Source organism: Lathamus discolor, chromosome 3, assembly GCF_037157495.1.
Source record: "Lathamus discolor isolate bLatDis1 chromosome 3, bLatDis1.hap1, whole genome shotgun sequence".
Taxonomy (NCBI): Eukaryota; Metazoa; Chordata; class Aves; order Psittaciformes; family Psittacidae; genus Lathamus; species Lathamus discolor.
This window is the reverse complement of record NC_088886.1, coordinates 144,497,627-144,518,803: the sequence shown is the minus strand read 5'-3', so window position 1 is coordinate 144,518,803 and position 21,177 is coordinate 144,497,627. Positions and strand designations below refer to the sequence as shown.

Sequence of the window (21,177 nt, the reverse complement as noted above, 5' to 3'; positions counted from 1 at the left end):
AGGAGCGTGACCAGCAGGTCGAAGGAGGTGATCCTGCCCCTGTACTCTGCTCTTGTGAGACCTCACCTGGAGTATTGTGTGCAGTTCTGGTGTCCTCAACATAAGAAGGACATGGAACTGTTGGAACAAGTCCAGAGGAGGCCACGAGGATGATCAGGGGACTGGAGCACCTCCTGTATGAAGACAGGCTGAGAAAGTTGGGGCTGTTCAGCCTGGAGAAGAGAAGGCTGCGTGGGGACCTCATAGCAGCCTTCCAGTATCTGAAGGGGGCCTACAGGGATGCTGGGGAGGGACTTTTCATTTTGGACTGTAGTGACTGTACAAGGGGTAATGGGTTAAAACTTAAACAGGAGAAATTTAGATTGGATATAAGGAGGAAATTCTTTCCTGTTAGGGTGGTGAGGCACTGGCATGGGTTGCCCAGGGAAGTTGTGAATGCTCCATCCCTGGTGGTGTTCAAGTCCAGGTTGGACAAAGCCTTGTGTGGCATGGTTTAGTGTGAGGTGTCCCTGCCCATGCCTATGAATTAGATGATCTTAAGGTCCTTTCCAACCCTAACTATTCTATGATTCTCCTCTGCTTTATTCCTTGTCAGAAAATTACGCCCTTTACTTGAGGTTTGTAGAGGTTTGTTCTTGAACATTTGATTTTTCCATCCAAAGTGTAGTATCCTGTCCTTGTGGTTCCTGAAATTCACATTGTTGATTGCAAACTGTGTCCAATTTAAGACTGTTTTTCAATCCTATCTCACAGAGGCTTTGCACTCCTTGCTCATTGCTTCTGAGCTGTAAAGGGCCATACTTACCTATGTCCATCTCCATGAGTTATATTGACTGTTTCTGCTCCCAGTCTCGCCCAGAGAAGGGTAAATAGGGTTTTGTTCCAGAGAAATTCAATTTCTGTAGTTTTTTTGGGGTTAATTTCAACATCAAGGTATTTTGCATAAACTTGGTCTTCAGAGAGGTCTCCACTGCAAATACAATGGAGACAGCAATGCTAAGTTTACCGGTGTAGAGACTGCTGAACTAAATCATTCTCCATGAGGTTTGTTACAACAGAAATCTGCGCTTTTGCTGTTCTTTGTGACAGTGCAGGCCCAGAACTCTGGTGTCATGCTCTGAACAGGGAGAGGATGAAAACAGTAAATAGGCATGAGGCAAGAAACCACTGGGAAATAACAAAGGGTGAGGCAGGGGCTGCTTCTAGCACCCGTGTGGGTTGTGTTTTGCACTTATCTTGGCAGGGAGAGCTTCAGCTAAGGTTTTTGGGAAGGACTTCAGGGAAGAGCTGGACACTTCTGTGGTGCTTTGGTCTGCACATACACAGAGGATGGTAAGAGAATGCATGGAAACACTTGTTTTGAAAGACAGTGGGAGCTGCTGCATTGGTAGTCAGTGGGAGATAATAAGAGCTGTGAATGAAGTTTGCTGGCCATCTTATATAGATGTGCCATTTATATAGTAGTGATGGCTTTTAAAATCTACTAGTGAGAAAGGAGGTATCCAGTTTGCAAATTTGGTAAGTCTGGGCATAGGATTGCCTTGTATGAGATCATTCAGCAAGTCACCAGCACAGCAAAACCTTGTCAGCGCAAGGAATGAGTATGCTGATGTGTGTGTTGCCATGCTAGTGTGGGAGCGGTTGTGCTAAAGTGCATGTGAAACGGGTGAGCACTATATGAATTGTGTGCATTCCACACATGAGCATTTGTTTCTTTTCTAAGAGTAACTCAGAGAAACACAGAACTTATGAAAAGGAAGTGATTTCCATTTCCCTTTTGCAACCATCCATGGACCTTTTCTAAATCATAACTTTTCATAATCTGATGTTAAGCAGAATGTTTGTAACCCGGAGTAAGTTTTTGCACTGCTTAAATGTGCGGAAAATGCGTAGACTAATGTTAGCAGCATTAAATGTTATAGGGAAATATTAATTTCTCTTACCTGGCAATTTCATATTTTTTTGTGTTTCCCTCTGCATCATGGAAAACTAGTTTTATGTCCCCTCTTGTTTTCTTTGCACCAGACAGCTGGATAAGTACCTTTTGTCTCCAAGCTGCATAAAGAAAAGCAAAACAAACTAGGTTCTCATTGATATGAGATACCTAAAAATACTAGTTTACTGGAAAGTTCTGTTTTTCCTAACTGGAATTAATTTGTGTTGGCAAATGAAAGACTCAGTGAGCATGAATATTAGTAACTAATGTAGTGGGTTTTGTCAGAGATGTTGGCAGCTGTTTATAGAAGCACCATAGGAGCATGGCTGTTAATTACATTAAGGCAATCACTTTTCAGACACACCAACTGTAACAAACCTTCTCCACTTACCAGCAAAAGGTGGGTCTGCTCCTGTGTTTAAAAAATACTTTTGGTTTACCCTCTCCAGTTTGGCTGGAAATCTGTCAGCGTAGTGCCCCATCATTGGGCACCCCTCTTTTGGACATGGGAAACAGTCTCCCTAGGGAAAATAAAAGCATTGGCTAATAAGGAGTATTTTTTCATCCTAGCTCTGACAAAATGAAGGCTGATGATGCTGTTCTGATCTTGCAAAGCTGTGGCAGTGCTGTATGTTGATATATCTTGTTGTTGATATATCTTGCCACCAAAACCTGATGAAGCTCTTGCACCCTGCCATACACCAGCGTGTAGAATGAGCAGGTTCCATAGCCATGTCCATGACAGTCTGAAACTCCCCAGTTCAAATATTTTTCAGCTAGAGTCTAAGACAATATATAAGCCAGTTTTACCTTTCTAGTGGAAAGCAACTTGCCTGCATTCACATTGCAACACCATATGGAGGGGAAGACAAGGAGCATCATTCACAAATGCATTTACATACTCTAATAAGTGTAAATTGGAGAACAGTCAACGATTTTGGAGGCTCCAAATGTCTCTTCTTCCAGCCAGGAATTACTAGGATAGCTATATCTAACCTATGCGCTCTTTGCATAAAGGTTTAGGGTGAGAATTGCATGGGGTTTAAATTTCCCCCCCCCCATTTCGGTTATATCATCTGTGCCTCGGGATTAATTTCCCAGAGTGGAATAGCTGATGGAGCTGCTGTGCCTCACTGTGCTCTTCTTCCTACCAAACCACCCCACGAGAAGCACAGTCACCAGTATCCAAGTCTTCTGAACACTGGTTCCTATTGTGAGTGTAGAGACCTGGATCATTTTCTTTACAGAAATTCCACACCCGTTCTTGGGCTGATATACTTACCGAATCAAAGGAATCATATCTTTTGCAGGGGTATCCACGGAATCCGGTGGGATAGAGGATACTTTTGAAATAATACTCATGGCTGCGGGAGTGATGGCACCCTCCAAAGACTGTAGCATCTGTGGGAACAAAGTTTATGAGCATCAGTGAAATAACCTCCTGTTACCCTGTACAAGGGTGGCACTTGTTTCACCATGGAAACAGCTGAGGCATGGAACAGAACAGCAGTGTGGTCTTGAGAAGTTGATGTTTTGCCTGAGGTTTATCCAGAGAACTGTGTGCCAGTTACCCCAAGAGTTCAAGTGGGATACATTGATCTGCTAGGGCACCAGAGTCCCTTTTAAGACAATGGCATTAATTACAGTTTTAAAGAGCTTAACAGAGCAAGGAGACTCCACCAGCCTTCTGCTGACCTCTCCAAAGCCTGTGAAGAGAGAAGTCGCAGGCGGAGAGGTGAAGCATGTACAGTCACTGGAAACATTGAGTGCTTTTGCCTAATTTATGATGTAGAAGGGTCAGAGGCTCTTTGCAGCATCTGCAAGAAATTAAAGATGGTGGTGTCATGCTGCTGCCATGCTGGTCATGGCTCTAGCCTGTGTCAGCCTGGAAAACCTCCTTCTGGGCCTCTGGGTTTGTTGGACTGGGTTGTTCCCTGTTCCCTGTCTTTTTGTGTTCTGCAGGTTCAATTTCAAATTAGAGGAGCAAAGCTTAGGCCTGTATTAAACTTCCTTTCCTACACTGTTCCCTGGGGATTACTGTTCAGATCCAGCCTTCATTGTTTCTTATTTCCCTCTAGATCTTACAGTTAAATAAGCAAAACCCAATTTTGTTTTGCTGTTTTCTCCCAAGCTGACAGTTACTTTCACAGTTAATATTTCAGAATGGAATGAAAACAAAGTACTATGCATGTTGGGAATGTATGTTTACCTGCAATGATAGCTTCAAATTCACTTTGTTTCATGTCTGGAAGTAAATCAGTGCATCCACGCATCACAGTTCCTCCATTGGGGTAAAAGTCCAGGTGACCAGTGGTGTTACGTATTCCAAGCCCTGAGATACATATGTGATGAGGTCAGTGTCTCAGTGACATGGTGCCCATCCCTGAAGGTATTTACTTGCACATGAACACTTACCTACAGCAGGAAAGTGAGCAGCATTACTGTGAATGATATCAACAAAGTTTGCATCTGAAGGATCCAGCCTCACCTCAGGAGGAGTGCCTTCAAAACAGGGCCCAGCAGGGTCTAAACCTAAAAGAAACCCCCCCATTTATTGGTTAAGGGAGGGAAGGAAGTGTTGCACGTGTTAACGTCTTTTGCGAACTTACAGCATCCGTTGCCGAGTACTGCACAAGGCATGTTGAATGATAATAATGTGAGTGTTAAGCTAAACTGAAAAGAAAATGTGCAATAACACGGTTTTGTGAACTTTTCTATAAACTTATTCCACCAGAAGTAAAATATTTGCCAATAGACTATATAATGGCATCATATTACCATGAAGAAGTCATTTTATTACCTTTGAGCTTATTACTGGCCTGTAAAGCTTTACAGATAAGAAAATCTAAGGATTCTTGACATGTTGCTTTGTCTTTGCATAGGGTTTGATGTAACATTACCATCATTCACTGGATTAAATATAAACTATGTCTTTTGCTCCACTAAAGTCTTCCACTACAGTTTTTAAACTTAACTAGAGAAGGAAAATATAATAATTACCCTTGTTTCTGGGAAGAATGAAGTTTGCCTCATCTCATGAGAGGTGCCTCCAGCTCTGCCAATCATTTAATTCCAGTTTACAGGCCAGTGTGTTTCAAGTTTCTTTCCTTTAGGCACATGCAATGTTAGCTCTGCACATCGGAGAACAGCCTACCTGTTATCCGTCTGATGCCTGGAGTCCTTCTTCCTGCCTCTCCTGCAGTGTGTGCTCCCAGGCTGTGGCCAATTAAATGGATATCATAAGGGGAGCATCTGGAGACTTTCTGATCATTGAGGTGATGGTGGGAGACAAGAACACAGGCTTTAAATAGCAAGCAAAGAGGGTGCCTCGCATGATGGGCCTTCGGGACCATCTAGACTGACTTCCTGCATAGCAAACCAGGTCTGAGGTTTTTTTAAGTGAGTTCCTTGACTTAATTATTGTTTAAATTACACTAAGACTTGATAGAAAATGATCCAATATAGAATTTAAAATGCCTAGTGATGATGGAGTCACTGTTGTAGTGTTGGTGTATGGTTACCATATTCAATTACCCGGTGACAAAATATGACCCTTCTTTTTCACTTGGATCAAGCCCTAATTTAATTTTTGTCAAAATAATTTCATTTTTTCTTTATTTACTCAATTATGGAGCCTTTTTTAATTGCACGTCTGTTCTCAATGTGCATACATAGAATATGTGATTACACTCAATAGTATTTTGGCTGACAAGCTTAGGTGGGGTGACATTTATTCTCCTCTTTGCCACATGTCAGCTGTACAAGACCTGCACTATTAAGATATTACACACGCATTGAAAGTGGAAATGGAGATTCATCAACGTGTAGGCTGCATGCAGGGGATATGTTTCATTCAAGGATTTGCTGGATTTTGTAATGTCAAAAAGCTAGCATTGCTAATTCCTTAATGGTTTTACACCAAGTTCTGTTTTGTAATGCAGAATGTATCCAAACAAAAGCAGATCTGTAGTACTGGCTTGTCTACCTTTAGTGTTAGATGATAGGTTCTTCTGAATATGATTTACTGCAGTCCTTCTGTTTACAGTGCAGCTGAACCTTTCCTAAAGTCAAACTGCAGAAGTTTATAAACTGGGGAAAAGGAAGTCTAAGGAATATTTATGCATTTTTCTAAAGGAAGAAAAAGAGGCCTAGACTGCAAAAGGTGCAGTAATAGAGATATTAAATGAAAAACCGAACACATCTTCAAGTGACCTGTGATTTGTACACAAAGAAGAAAGATACAGAAGCAAATGTGTGAGGCTACATGAGTCTCCTAGGTAGAAACAATGGATTGTACCCCAGCAGATTATGGAGAAGTGTTCTTTTGTATTCAGGTGCTTGCGAAGTCAGCACTTTGCCATGTGGGCTCTGAACTACTTCTTGCAGCACTTCAAGATGAACCCCTCCTGACCAGGATCAAGTCCGTAGCCAGGCAGCATTCTGATTTTCAGCATGTCTAAGTACTCATTAGTCTTCCTGAAGTCAGCAGGAAATGCCAGTACTCTTAAACTTCACATCTGTGCTGTATGTGTAGATGTGAACGCTTGCTTTCTGAAGCATGAAGTTCACAACTAGAAGGCAACTGGAAAGTTTATCGTGCCTGTAGACAGCAAATATGGCATTATCAAGCGAGTCAGCTCCTGCTCGTTTCAGTGGTGCTAAGCTGAGACACTAACTTACTTCTAGCACAGGTATCCAGCGCTGGCAAAACTCTTACAAGCACTGAACTCACAGGCCTTGCCTCCTTTCCACGGGATGCTTTCTTGCCTGTATGATCATATGGAAATATTGCCACCTACTGGCTTTTAATTAGTTGGCACCTCTTTTCAGCCACATCAGCTTAACGTGTGTCTTTTGTGGCAGCACAACCGCTCTATACCCACTTAAGTTGTAGGTGGTACAGTTGTACCTTTTACCTTTAAAATGTTGATGATATAGGCAATCTCAGCCCCAATCACACGGAGGTTGTTCACCGCACTGATGTAGGTGCCTTTTGCACCTTCTTGCCAGTCGACAGCAATGCAGTTGATATTTTCCACTTCCAGTAACAGCTGATGTGGAAACACATAAAGCGAAGTATTTAAGGAGACAAAATAACAGAGATAAAACTGAAATTGGAATAAGCATTAAAAGGTAATATAGTATGCAATTTCTCAACCTTTACTAAGCAGGACTCTTCACTGCTGCCTGTGCCATGCTGAAACATGCATCTTCTTGCAAAACAGAATATAACAAGCCATTCATCCAAAAAGTATCAATTATGAATGACCATAATAAAAGTATTTTAATCTATAAGCCATTTGTACACCTATTTGAAGTAATCCGGAAAAGCCACACAACAGCAAAGTAGTCTCTATGCACAGTATGTGACTTTCTTTGAGAGATGTTGTTTGCTTAATTGAATAGCATAAAAAGTAGACTTATGTACCAAGTACCTTTAAAACTGAGAAAGTCAAAGTCATGTCAGACTGGAAAGGTTTGGAGTAGAGGAGAAAGTTTCTGTTTCAGCAAAGAATGCTAACATGTTGGTCACTTCAGTACTAGTCAGTCTTGCAGAGATCAGTGATTCTTCTAGTAGAAGAATTATGTATTAGAGTCTACAGTTGTAGCTTTCTGTGACTAAAGCTCACTTAAGGTTTGAGAAAGGACAAGTGGAGACAAAAAATAATCCATGGTAAACAGCTGAAGGTGAATGACAAGGAAAACAGAAGGTTGAAGAGATAGTGCATTGATGCCTGGACCTGCTCCTTTCCTGTAGGCACTCTAAGTTTGTACTATACAGAGGCAGATAGAACTGCTGTTTCTTTTCAACTGAAAAAAATTAGAAATTTAATACTGTAGATTAAAAGTATTCATAGATCTATGAAAGAAAGTGATGTTGCAGGTCTATGACTAGTATTCAGTAGTGGCCTTTTTCTAGCTTCTCATATTTTCGTGCCTGTGTGGAAGAAGCACCAACTACAGTGGATTCCGCTTATCTATCGGAGCCAAGGCTACCACTGACACAATATACTCTGCTGGTTTTGTGGTAGCTTCACATTTCATATTTGAAATCTCTTTTTTCCTTTGCACTTTGTAATCAAAGAATAAGGGTTTTGTTATTGTTTTGTTGGGTTTAGGTTTTTTAAGAACTGAATAGTGGTCAACCAGAATAGTATTTGTAGACTAAAACTTGAGCTTTACAATTCAGGAATGCCTTTTGACTGGAGGATGGTCTAATTTCTCCTAATGGGAAATGCCTTGAGTCAGTGTGTCTACTCTGATATTCTGACAGCAGCACACGGGCTGGGGACATCGGTGTTTGGTTTATTGCTTTGATGCAGTCTGTAGGGTTTGGGGATGGAAACTCTCTAGAGAAACCTAATGTCAGAGATGCCCAAGAAGCCTCCACCATGCTGCATCTTCCAGAGTGGGAACATATTTTGGTGTTTGTGAAATTTGCTTCTTGATTTGTATCTGCCACAACCTAGTGAACTGCAAGCTGGAAAGTGAACATTAATGCCTAAAGGATACTGACAGTTTGTAGTTACAACCGCTGATGGAAATCAGAAGCTACTCTCATACCAAGCACATTTCTACCACCCAGCCTTCTCTTCCAGTGCTGCCAAATCCATGAATGATGAAGGTGGTGTTCCTACTTGAGGAAAAATGTGAGTTTTGGATCGTTGAGGAGTTTATTGCTGAGATGAGCTGGTTTTGGAGGAGAAAAAAAGAGAAAAAAGATTAATCTATTTGTGCTTTCAAACAGTTTAAAAAGCCCATTAGGTCATCCACTCTGTAGGACTCGAAGGACTACTTTGAATGAACCAAGTCTGATTTTTGCAACTCTGGAACCCCTGTACCTCTCCTTTCACAGTTCCACTGTGGTTTCTGAAGAAGTTGTGCCCATGTGGTTTCTGCTGCTCCCGTCCATTCTGCTTAATGCAGGAAGAACCCCCTCATGTGGAATGTGAAGGGGCCTCACTTATCTAAAGGGGCCACAATGTTACAGGCTGCCTGTTGGCTCTAGTTGGAAGAGTTCCTTCTGGGAAAAGTCCACCAGTTCCACATCTCCTAGTTCCGCTTGCTCTTTTACTGACCTGAGCTGTGGCTTCAGTGTGTTGCACTGCAATCTAAACAACAGCATTTGTTGTTCTGTATAGGTGATGTTTCTATGGGGGTTTTGTCATTCTACTCCAGAAAGGCAAGAACTGTCGGCAATAGGGGTGAAGCTGATCTTCACACATTGCTGCAAGCTTCTTAATTATAAATATTCCCTTTTCTCTGAGAATGACATCTGTCTGTGTTGTTTTCAGACAAATACAGGGTCTGTGATGTAAGCCCAGGGAGTCTGGGTGTAGAAGGGCTGTGCCATAGATCGTAGATACATTGAAGTTTAGTGGCTGGGAAGCTGTGTAAGGTGACTTACTTTACCAACAACAACAGTGCTGGGTAACCTGCTGCTGAACGTATCTTGTGTACTCACATGCCCCTGCTCTGCAGGTTGTGAAAGTTTATTGCAGGTATAACTTCTCACCCTCAGAGAGCCTGAGTTGGACTCTCATTGTGGCAACCAGGATTGCTGTAAGCCATGATGTCTGCAATGGCAGTGATGGCATCATAGGTCATGCCAGAGGAATCCTAAACATCCCTGTACAGCTCAGGGGACACTAGGTTTGAGAGCCTGGAAGGGATTTAGTAGCCTCATAAATATTTGCTGAAGTGGTCACAGCTCCTGATCTTACGGGTTCCTCTGTATTGCTCTGCTCAATATTTCAGGGCATCAGCAACCTGAGTAGTTCTGTCTTACTTTCAAAGCGCAGAGAGGCAGGTAAGAATGTAAAATCACTCTCATTTCACTGTGGGTTTGGAACCTGCTAAAATCAGTCTTCAGAGTTTTAGTTTTAAAGCTCACAATAATTTCACAGTTCAGCTTCCCTGTAAGACAGCACTGTTTGCTCTCCTACCTGAATACACAGAAGGCTCGTTATTGGAATGAGACTTCAGCTTTCCTCAGGGACCTAAGTGCATGCAAAAGGCACTCTGCCATAACCCATATCCTTCTGCAGGAAAATGCTAGGAAAGCTGTTGTGTCTTACAGTTCATTCTCAACATTTTTGTTGTACTTTATCCCAAAGTACATTTAGTACCGTACTTTCAACTACCTTCTTATTCTGACTGGCTTGCCTATGATGACTGACATAGATTTTTTTAAATAATTAACAAACATTGTAGGTTTAATCAGTTCTTGATGTTAAAAATCAATGTCACCTGTGAGTTATTTCCTGTTTCTCTGGTGTAGAGGGAGAAGGTGATGTTCATATTTTCTGGATTGTCAGGCAAACCTGTCAGAAGTCTCCCTGGTATCCCAGACCAGGGTGGATCATCTGTGAAACAGCCAAGCCTGGGGTAGCAAACCTCTTTACCTAGAGTAGAACAAACAACTGGTTTACATGTTGGACTTCCTTGTGCTCAATGATCTGAGACTACGAAAGTCTGAAGAACAGACAGCTAAAGATTTCATTGTATGATGAATTTCGAAACTGAGATTCATTCTTGTTTCCTTCATGGATATTGCCGAAGCAGGTACACACAGGGAGCTAAATAATTTGAAGATAACCCAGATGCTGATTTGATACCGTTTTCTAGGCTTGTAAAGGATTAATCTAGTTTCCTTAAAAAGTCTTGCAAGAAGTGCTTGTTAGGATTACTCCAGCATGCTTCCTACTCCAAAGCATCGTGTCTCTGCTCACAGGATTGAAGGATATTTATGCAGCGACCTTGTACTGTTAATAAAATGGTAATTTCTTTCAATATAGTAGGTTTTCCTAGATCAAATGGGTCTCTTGTTCACTTATGATCAAGTTTTATGTTTCAGCACTGTCTCTTGTGCTAAACACCCTGTTGCTGAAAGGTTCTTTGTATACAGCAGTCATGTAAAGACAGCTTGTACACTGCTTTAATAGAAGTAGGACACATGATTCTGAATTTCTCTGTGGATTTTCAGCACAGTGTTATCTCTCAACACTAAACTTTAAAGAGAGCAGAGCCTTTTAGCATTAGTCCTGTGCACAGGAATAGACACTGCCACACAATTACCCACACAAATCATACTACAACTCCAGTGTTAAATACCAGTCATCATTTCCTATATGTTATTTCATCTGAATTCACCTTCTAGTGGTAGTTTTCATAGATATAGTGTCTCACCTGCTACAGTGCCAAGGAGAAAAAATGCAATAATCCACGTCCCAGGCACCTAAAGTAAATTGAATATACAGGTTAAGCATTTTATTTAGAGTGGTTTGTCCTCTTTAAAAGCATTTTATTACAAAGGGAAGCTTAAAACCCCTGTACCTGAAGAGGAACAGTTTCATACATTGATTGGTACACAATGGGGACCTGTCAGCTGGAAGGAAGCTTTGCAGAAAGAGACCTGAGGGTCATGGTGAGCCATAAGCCAGCAACATGCCCTTGCAGCAAAGACATCCAGTAGCATCCTGGGCTGCATTAGGAGGAGTGTTGCCAACAGGATGAGAGAGGTTATCCTTCTCTTCCACTCAGTTTTGCTTTTCACTGCATTTCTTGCACAGCCAATACTGTATATAGATTACTGAGGGAGTGAATCAGATCATGAGGTCCTGATTTTTGCCTGCTGTGAGGAGACAGGTGGGAAATATACTAAAATAAAGACAGTGATACCTGTTGCTTGGTAAAATCTTCATGCTTGACAGCTTGGGCCCCTCACTACAAGAAAGACATTGAGGTGCTAGAGTGTGTCGAAAAAGAGCAAAGAACCTGGTGAAGGGTCTGAAGCACAAGTGTGAGAAGACGTGGCTCAGCAAACTGCAGTTATTTAATCTGGAGAAAAAGAAGCTCAGGGGAGACCTTATCACTCTGTACAACTACCGGAAAGGAGGATGCAGTAAAGTGGGGTGCAGCCTCTTCTCCAAGTAACAAGTGACAGGACAAGAGGAAATGGCCTCAAATTGCACCAGGGGAGGTGTAGATTGGAAACCTATCTTCACCAAAATTGTTGTCAAGCACTGGAATGGGCTGTCCAGGGAAGTGGTGGAGTCACCATCCCTGGAGGTATTTAAAAGACATGTAGATGTGACGCTTAGGAGTATGGTTTAGTGGTGGATTTGGTAGAGTTAAGCTGATGGTTGGACTTGGGTTTTTTTCCAACCTAAATGACTCTATGATTCTCTCTTCATGCTGTTCATGCTGCTTTTTACTTGGGGCTGTTAGTATTTTTGCACCATTGTATCCCTTACTATATACATATTCCTTTTCTCTACACTTTCCCTTTACACTTGGCTTTCCCATGTCAGGGGTTCTGTTTATTTCACCATTCTGCTCCCTCCCATTTGCCTCATTCACTGTTCTCAATTTCCTCTTCTTCAAAGTGTTTTCTGTACCACTTGCCTTCTATTTTCAACATACTGCTTTCCTTGCAAAGCAAAACCTTTGAGCTGTCACCCTGGTCACTGAGATAGCTCATTAGAAGTAATTAAGGAAAAAACGGTAAATTTTAGTAGGTGTTATCTTGTTATGTGGGAAATTGTCTACAAGAGCTATTCTTGGAGATTTGCCAGTGTGAGAGTTAGAAAATGAGCTTTTTAAAGGCCAAATGCTCTCAGAAACAAACAAGAAACAATTGGGAATTTCACAGAACATGTCCTTGGAGTATGTCTATCACATGTCAGACAGGAGGCACATATGATTCCCTTTGTGAGTTTTTTGGTGGAAGCCGGATTACTTGGCTGTAGTGATGTTGTTCCCTAAATAAGCTAAATGGAACAGGTCAGAGTGCAAAGAGTGTGTCTCATCACTCTGTAATAAACTCTGAAGTCCCTATGTGGTAATAGCTTGTTTATATGGTAGGGCAGAGGAGCAAGGCTGTATATCTAAACATTGAGCTTGTGGTGCAGCATGCATAGCTGAGAGGAATCATGAAATTTCCTTGGAAATACAATTCTGTCACCAACTTTAACATATCCATTGATGTAGGTAACAGAGAAGAAAACTAGCTGCTTGAGGAGAGTTGGAAGCAGAGAGGAAGTTTTGCAGTGATTAAGAGTAGGAGGGAAGGGGATCAGGAGTTATTCTAAACAGCTAGTAACACAGAAGAACAGAGAGTTCCTAAGTGTCAGCCAAAAGGATCATCTCTGTTCAGCTGCAATATCCATCAAGAAGTACCCATTATCATGATGAGAACCTGATGAGAGTGCAGGAAAATCACAGAAGATGTGGCTCGTCAAATAAATTGGAGAGCTCAGTGGGATTTATGTTTAATGGAAAGCTCTCATACTCAGGAGATGTATAGTCCATGTCAGGAACACTACAGCAGGAATGATAGTATCATTTCTTTTCAGACTCAAAATCTGTAAGGCAGCTAGTAAGTAATGACTGTAGAAAACGTGGGAGGTTGTTGTCAAATAATGGTGATCAGTAATTTCCTATCACAGATTCTTCCTTTGAAGGCAGAAAGTAGAAATGAACATGTAGCAAGGTAAGTAACGGAAGATGCAGATTTATTATTTTTCATTTCTTTATTGTTTTTGTGGAATGTTGGTTTATTCTGTTATTAAGAGAGATGTAGTTTGGGTAGCAGATGGTTTCTTTTTAGTGGGTTGGTTTTCTATACTGATCCATGTTAGGGTGGTGAGGCACTGGAATGGGTTGCCCAGGGAGGTTGTAAATGCTCCATCCCTGGCAGTGTTCAAGGCCAGGTTGGACGAAGCCTTGGGTGACATGGTTTAGTGTGAGGTGTCCCTGCCCATGGCAGGGGGGTTGGAACTAGATGATCTTATGGTCCTTTCCAACCCTAACTATTCTATGATTCTATGTTAAATGACAAAAAGATTGCAAGAAGGTTAAGAAATTATGTCTTTCTAAAACCAGCTGAGGCAGCAATCAATTTGATGGGGGAAAACTCTGTCACTGGGCATTTAAAAGGCTTAGTGCTGAACAAGAGGAACTGGAAGGACTTGTTTGTGAAAATGATCTCAGCCTAGCCAGTATTGCTGGCAAGAAGGCTGCTGAACACTTAGCCCATTTGTTATACTCAGCTAAATACAATTGTTATACGCAGTGGACAGAGGACATGCACTTCTGAAGCAAATTCAACACCAAATATTTCTAAATTGCTGTTTAGCTCAGAGAAAAAAGAAAAAGAACAGAAAAGAAAGAAAAAGCAAATATTCATAGGATGACATTGCAGTGTACAAACCCGACAGTGGAGCAGTAGTTGTCCTTACAATAGGCCACCAGGGCATCTTCTGGACACTGTTGCTCAACCTGTGAGTCATGGGCCACTAGTGGATGGTTTTTGAGATATGAGAAAGTCTGCATAATGACTTTCAGCAGTGTGCTTTTAAGTCCCACACATATACCCACACACCTTTCTCAGGACATGCACACAAACACGCACACACAGACTATTGCTGAGAAGCAAGTCCAAGGCTCAGCATTTTTAGTTACCAGCATTTTCAACCTAATAATCTCACTCCAGGAAACAGGCATTGTTTTTCATCTAGACCAAGGTATGCTGTTTATCTGAATTTTAAGAATTTTACTCACCATTCTCTTGTCACTCTTCTCTGGTGAGGAGTAACAGGCTGAGGCAGAATAATGAAACCCTCTACAGGATACTCAGTCATGAAAGAAAAATGGCAAGAAATTGTTAAGATTAAGTTACATAATTGAATTCAGTTACATGACATGACAAACTAACGTGGCACTCTTATAAGATCAACACTCAAGTCTCGTGATACTTTGATTTTAATAAGATCTGCTTTGCTATTTGATATTTTATTTAAGAAATTAAAATTATATACATGTATTATTATAACAGTTAAGTAGATGAGAGGTTAAGTGCATGGATTAAATAGATTAAAAATTGAGCAATTACTGCATTTCAGACTATAATAGCAAAGAACTAAAAGGCAACTCCTGGATTCACAAATACAGTTCTTGCCATTGAATCATATCATGATCAAGCTGTGGTCATGGTTTTTTTTCAGCTGTGTTTTTTGACCCTGTTATTCACTGCTCATGATGTATCATCACTTATCAAGGTTTTATAGGAATCAGCTTCTTCCATTACACTGCATGCCAGCTTCCAACAATGGTATTGCTGGACATGAGCTCATACTGAAAAAAAAGTAGACATCCAGACTGAGGGATTAATAAATAAAAAGTACAGGTCATGTATGTTGGATTAGGTTTTATAGTTTGGGAAAGTAAATGCTTCATACTGCCTATCATACAGAATGGAGATGAACATCTGAGGAAGCAATGACTGAAAAGGCCTTTGAAGTCTTGCTAATGTATTACTAGTGACTTTTGAAGTGCCAAGGAATGTTAGTTTTTGTTTCCATGCAGCTGGGAGAATAGTATTTTTAGTATATATACTTATATATTCTATATATATATATATAAAATATATATGTGTATATAAGTATATATATACACACACATATATACATGTGTATATATATATACAGAGGTTTCATTGGTCAAGAGGGATATTGAGAAAATGGAGGTTGAGAGGAAGTCTTGTTGGATCATCATGAGAATAGAAAAAAGGGAATGCAGAGCAAGAAGTGAAGAGAGAACTTTTAAGACTAGGAGTATGAAGGCTCAAAGTGTAAATGGCTGTTCCCCAAAGGTGTAACTGGAGACCAGAAGAGGAGCAATGATGCTTAAAAATGCAATAGTGGCGGAACAAGAGTTAGGCATGAAAAAATGAAGTCTGCTATATTGCCCTGAAACAGCCGTTGAGCTGAAATCATAGTGGAAAAACAACACAGCTAGTTTTAAGATGAAGGTTTGTCACATTTAATGTGACAGCAAGAAGTGGAATGGACAAGGGTCGATGTCCTAGATGGTGCTTTCCATTTCTTCGTCCTGTATTTCAAAGAGGCCAGATGGGAAGGTAAAGGGTCACCTGAGCAGCCTATGCTGATATGGGGATCAGCCTTTGTTAATATCATTGTGTTCAAAGCAAACAGCAGTAGAGCAGGAACAGTTCCTTACGCAGTAACATCCCCAGTGCTAGCACATTTTCACCTGTCAACAGCACTAGTTGTACCACCTTCTGTCCCTTCAGTCGTACGTGTTCTTTCCAATATTCAGGTCAGCTTTTCCTCCTTAAGTACAATAGTCTAAGTATCTTTACCTTCTCTCAAAATATTCACCATTTATGTTTTTTTTTCCACATCCTTTCTTGCCTTACAACTCCAACCATACTTCCTATATTTCCTGGACACTGTCCTTAAACAGAGAATATTTTGATCAGTTCTGTCTTTCCAGTGTTTTATTTTATCCTTTCCTCTTTTTCAGTAGTTTGGCACAGCGCTCAGTTAACAGTGTAAAGGCAACACAAAGGAGAACCCATCTGGAGTTTAGCATATAAGCTTTGGGTATAGAAATTACAGGTTCAATTTCCTGTTTTCAGCAAATTCTTGCATGGCTTTGAGCCTGAGGTGTTTAGAAAACACTTGCAAGTTGCACACCCAAGTATTGTAACATAACCCAGAATGGTAAAAGAAACTAAGGAAAAGAAGAGACATTAGTGTCTCTAGGTCTCAAAGAGGGGATCGTATATGTACTTACCCATATGCAAATACCTGAAACTACACTATAATTTTTTGTTTTATTTGAATGTGATTTTGTTGTTCAGTCCATTCTCTCCTAGTATACAAAGAATATAATCTTTTCTAGGCACGGTCCCTCTTCAGTATATCAGACACACCATTTGCCCAGACTATCAAATACTGAAAACTGGTGAGCACAGTACCGGACAAATTTAACAGTAGGTATGTCACTTTTGTAGTGGAGCAAAGATGTTCAGAACCTTTAGTAGATTTCCTTCCTCCAAACCACCCAATATGAAGTAATAACCAAGGCAGGTCTCACATACATCGTCTGGTCTGGGTAATAGAGTTTTCTGAGTGTCTACTGACCTCTTAAACTGAATCTGAGTCAGTAGACTAAGGCATTAACATGAAATAATGACTCGTAATAGTGATTCATTTTTTTTCTTAAGGTGTTTAATGTGGAAAGTACTCCAATAAAAGGTTAGTAAGTATGCAAAGTTGTACATGTATTTGTTCATCGCTGGAGGCTGCAGGGAGAGTTGGACTTTTAAGGTAATTAGGTCGGTTGCTTAGAAATGGTGAACAATTTCAAGAAATTGTGGCATAATAGTGAAGAAAAGCTGTTAAACAACTCCTTGGCTTCCCACTTCAGGCCTTCGTGCAGTGTCTGCTCTGATTTCTGAAATAATAGGGTTCTCACCACTGGTAGTCATGCACTTAAGCTAACAGAGACAATTATGATCATTTAATCTGACTACAAGCATCATAAAAACTTCAACAAACATGATTCAATTTTAGGAAGTGGCCATACCGGTTCTGAGCCAAGGAGGGAGCCTTCAGCTGACTTGTAGCCATCATCTCGTCACTTGTCTGTCTTCCAGGAGGATCCTCGCTGTTCCTCTTCATAATTAGGCTACTTTCTAATTTTGTCAACTTTGAGACCAACACTATTTGCCTTTTGCCATTTCTGAAGGGCAGAATAACCCTTGCTGTTGACTAATTCAGTTTTCTCTGTATGTGCCTACCAAACGTTTGTCGTATTCTTCCAGATAACAGGTCTGTAATTCTTCCCCACTTCCAGTCTCCCTTTAAATTTGCAGTGCTCCCAATAATGCTTAATTATGTATCCTCATCTACCCTCCTTTTAATTTCAGCTGTTATTTGTGTTCTTAGGCATTTTCACTTAGAAAATAAGTCCAGATTCCATATGCAAACACCATCATTTAATCTTCCTTTAAAAACAAAGTTGTTTCAGTCCTACATTACCTTAGCCCCACTGAATCCACCCTGTTTTCTTAGCTGCATTACATTATCACAGCCCAGAAGTCCTCATCTCCTACTGGAATTTCCTTGAATTGAAAAGTTTGAAGCCTTGTAGCTCCTGCCAGTCTCCTCAGGATCACTCTGAGTGCTGCTGTTTGCTTATTGCCTGTTGACTCGAACCATACCGTTCAGCCTGTCTTTTCTTAAACAGGAGCCCTTACAGCCCTTCAGCCCCAGCCAGCAGTTAGTAAGGACACTCCCCCCATATCCCAACCAAGTTTTCAGCCACTTACCACTCTGAATGCAGCAGGGGTTCCTGATTTGCAAGCTCTTTTCAGCCAGCTCCCTGTCAAATCCTGGTTCCTACTGGCTCTTTTCACTTGGAATTGGTCCCACAATGGTGGGTGCGGACCTGCCCACAGGACGTCTAATTATAGGCTTCCTGTGGGTGAGTACCTTTGTGAGAATGATACACTTAATGCTGCATATAACAGATGTTGCCTTTTCTTGTCTGTCATAGTATCTAATAGATGAAAATTTTCACCCCTGAAAAGTTTTGCCATGGATTTGAAGAAAAGCAAGACCATTTTAGACCTCAGAGTGGGTTGTTGTATGTAATGTTCATAACAGTCAATGTGAAATGTCCACCTTAGCTGGTTATTGTAAGGTCCTGTTACAGGCAATGGGCTGAGCCTCCTCTGCAGCTCAATTTTGCTGCCCTGTGTCAACTGCTAGAAGTCATCAGCTATCTGTTTGTTATCTGTCTGACATACAAGCCCTGTGAAGCAAACCCTGGTACATTTTCATGCAGTCAAACATGTTTATATTTCTTACATCTTCTTTTAAAAAAGGGGGGAGTAAAAAAAACTTGTATTACAGCTTAGGGACAATATAGGTTATCTGAGCATTTGTTAGGTTTTTCTAGTGAAGTTACTGAAGCTCTGTCTACCCATTACCATTTTGACTAATCTATGTCCTCTTAGCCCAATTGGGATTCACAGATTAGGTTTCTCTACCCAAACTCTCTTTCATCTTAATTACCCCTTGTCCTGTTACTATGTATCCTTGTAAAAGTCCCTCTCCAGATCTCTAGAAGGCCCCCTTAAGGTATTGAAAGGCCTTCTCTGCTCCAGGCTGAACAAGCCCATTCATGTCATTCAGATTCTTCTTTGTAATGCCTTCTTGACCTTCTCTTCTGTGCTTTGGAGTTTGTGGGTCAAAACTGTCATGACCCAACATTTTCAGTTCCTGGGCAATACCTCAAGTCACACTGCTATCTACAGGACGGGTTCTGCCATAATCACCTGTTCAGGCAACTGTATGAGAGTGACTACTACCCTTACACAAGGAGTGATTCAGGTGCCTAAGGGCAGGAAGTAACTTGGGTTGAGTCTGCTGCTCATATAAGAAGCCAATTTGTGGTCTTGAGATACATGCATTGCCTGAGAGAAGGTATAATTTCAGAATAACACCAGAACTATGTTTTTCCATATCCTGAGCTGTACATAATGCACTCAGCCTGCTAGCCATTGTAAAAACCACGTCAAGAGTGTCTCTCCTTGCGGCATGTGACACCTACATGAATGATCGGATCTGGGTCTGGTTCTTGTTGGTAAAGTGATGCAAGCCAGTGCCACATAGAAATCATTAGAAACAAGTCTCAGAGGAATCTGGAGCAAGCAGTGGCTGGTCATGACTGGATATCATGTTTAATTACTGCTTACACTGAAGACACATGTAATTTTAGATAAGACAAAACAGATCTAGCTAATAAGAAATTATCCACAGTTTAGTCTACGTTCATTGACTGGAAGATGGAAATTTGGCAGCAGTTATGGAACCTGTATCTCCTCAGAACGATGTAGCTCATTAGATAAATCTGGGCAGGAATGAGGCTGGGGAGCCACAGAAAAGGGATAAGGAATGTCATGGGCCGCATTTGTCAAAATACTGGCACGTAAGTTAAATGGAAAGCAGCCAGTGAAACCAATGCCTCTATTAATGACGAAACTCCTTCAGCAATTGCTGAATATCTTTGTGTGAAAATCAGACCCCTTTGACATGTTTTCTATTAGGGCACCCGAATTGCTGGATATGCTCAAATATTTCGTTGTACTTTTCACAGAGTTAGTTCTTTGTGTGTGTGTTGAAACAGGGCCACCAAGCACACCCGCAGCAATGCAGTTACAAATTGGAGCAGAAGCACATGCTTGCAAGAATACCTCTGGGGACCGTGGCTCACAAAATAGCTGAAAACTGCATTTGGCAAGAATCTAAGCTTACTAACTTCTGAAGTTTGCTTTTTGATTTGCTCTGTATTTAATAAGTGGCAACCTGGTTGATACAGGGGGACCATATACATTTTCAACAGAGTTTCACTGTTGGTGTCTTTCAGAGAGAGTATGCAGTGGTAAACATTAATGTAGGCCAGTATGACAAGTTGTAATTAATAGGAAAATAGAATTTCTAGCCCATGCTGGAGGGTTTTGAGGTCTAGCTTTAGGAATGGCCAGTTTTTCTGGGTCTGGTTTTATGTCTGAAGCGAAACAGTAGGTTTTTGTGGACAGAAAGAAAAGGCTGGCTTTTGCAGTTGCCTCTGAGAATATGCAAGTGAACACATCCAGGTGGTTTTATGAGTGACAGCTTGAGAATTATCAAGGACATAAATGCATTCTGATAGTAGTGGCCTTCACTTAGGTAGGAAAGGGAGGATCAAAACACTCACTGAGAATCATGTCCTCTAAAGGAATCTCAGCAACTGTGTTTCAAGTGCAGCAATACATAAATTACCAAGGGTTTCATAGAAAGATGAGTGAATAAAATTGTAAAAGCAACATTCTTTTCTCTCATCTCAATTTTAGATTGAAGATGGTTAATGAATTTGTTAGCTTGGATGGAGGTCATTGGGATGTAGCTTTGTGTATTCCATCCCCTAGAGAATTAACAATACGTATAGACAAAGACCACTCACCTTCTTGGAGAATCTTACCTTTAGTCTCTGAGTGGCAGGGCCATGAATAAAAGACTTTCTTGATATTTCTATTGTTTAACTCCAATGTGCTCATTCTGGTCAATCGAACAAATCTTATATTGAATAGAGACAAAACCAAACTGCCTTAGTGTATCCTTTCCAGTGCTTCACAACAGAAATAAAAGGAATGTTTTGGAAATAAATATTTATAATCCTCCATAATAGATTCTGCTTGCTAATTAAATCAGCCAAAGCAAGCAAAGATAATGTCAAGTTCTGGTTTTGTGAGCTGGAGACTTACAGAGCGTAGTATTTAAAGGAAATATCATTAGGAGAGGCTTATAAAGCAGATGATGAAAGTAACTGAAGACAGAAAGGAGTCAGTAGGTACAGTGGGCTTACTTTGCAAATAATAGGCAGAA

At 40.8% G+C, this 21,177-nt stretch overlaps 1 protein-coding gene across 1 annotated transcript in view; it reads right to left on the bottom strand.

The window, feature by feature from the left end:
• LOC136010079 (uncharacterized) overlaps positions 1-21,177 on the bottom strand; it is a 45,016-nt gene that overhangs the window by 3,155 nt on the left and 20,684 nt on the right. The window contains 13 exon segments of the mRNA XM_065670713.1: positions 806-970; positions 1,944-2,055; positions 2,328-2,457; positions 3,219-3,337; positions 4,146-4,268; positions 4,352-4,468; positions 5,091-5,199; positions 6,853-6,987; positions 8,501-8,626; positions 10,187-10,341; positions 11,126-11,174; positions 14,501-14,571; positions 18,078-18,130. Of these exon segments, the coding sequence (XP_065526785.1) occupies positions 806-970; positions 1,944-2,055; positions 2,328-2,457; positions 3,219-3,337; positions 4,146-4,268; positions 4,352-4,468; positions 5,091-5,199; positions 6,853-6,987; positions 8,501-8,626; positions 10,187-10,341; positions 11,126-11,174; positions 14,501-14,571; positions 18,078-18,130 (1,464 nt within the window).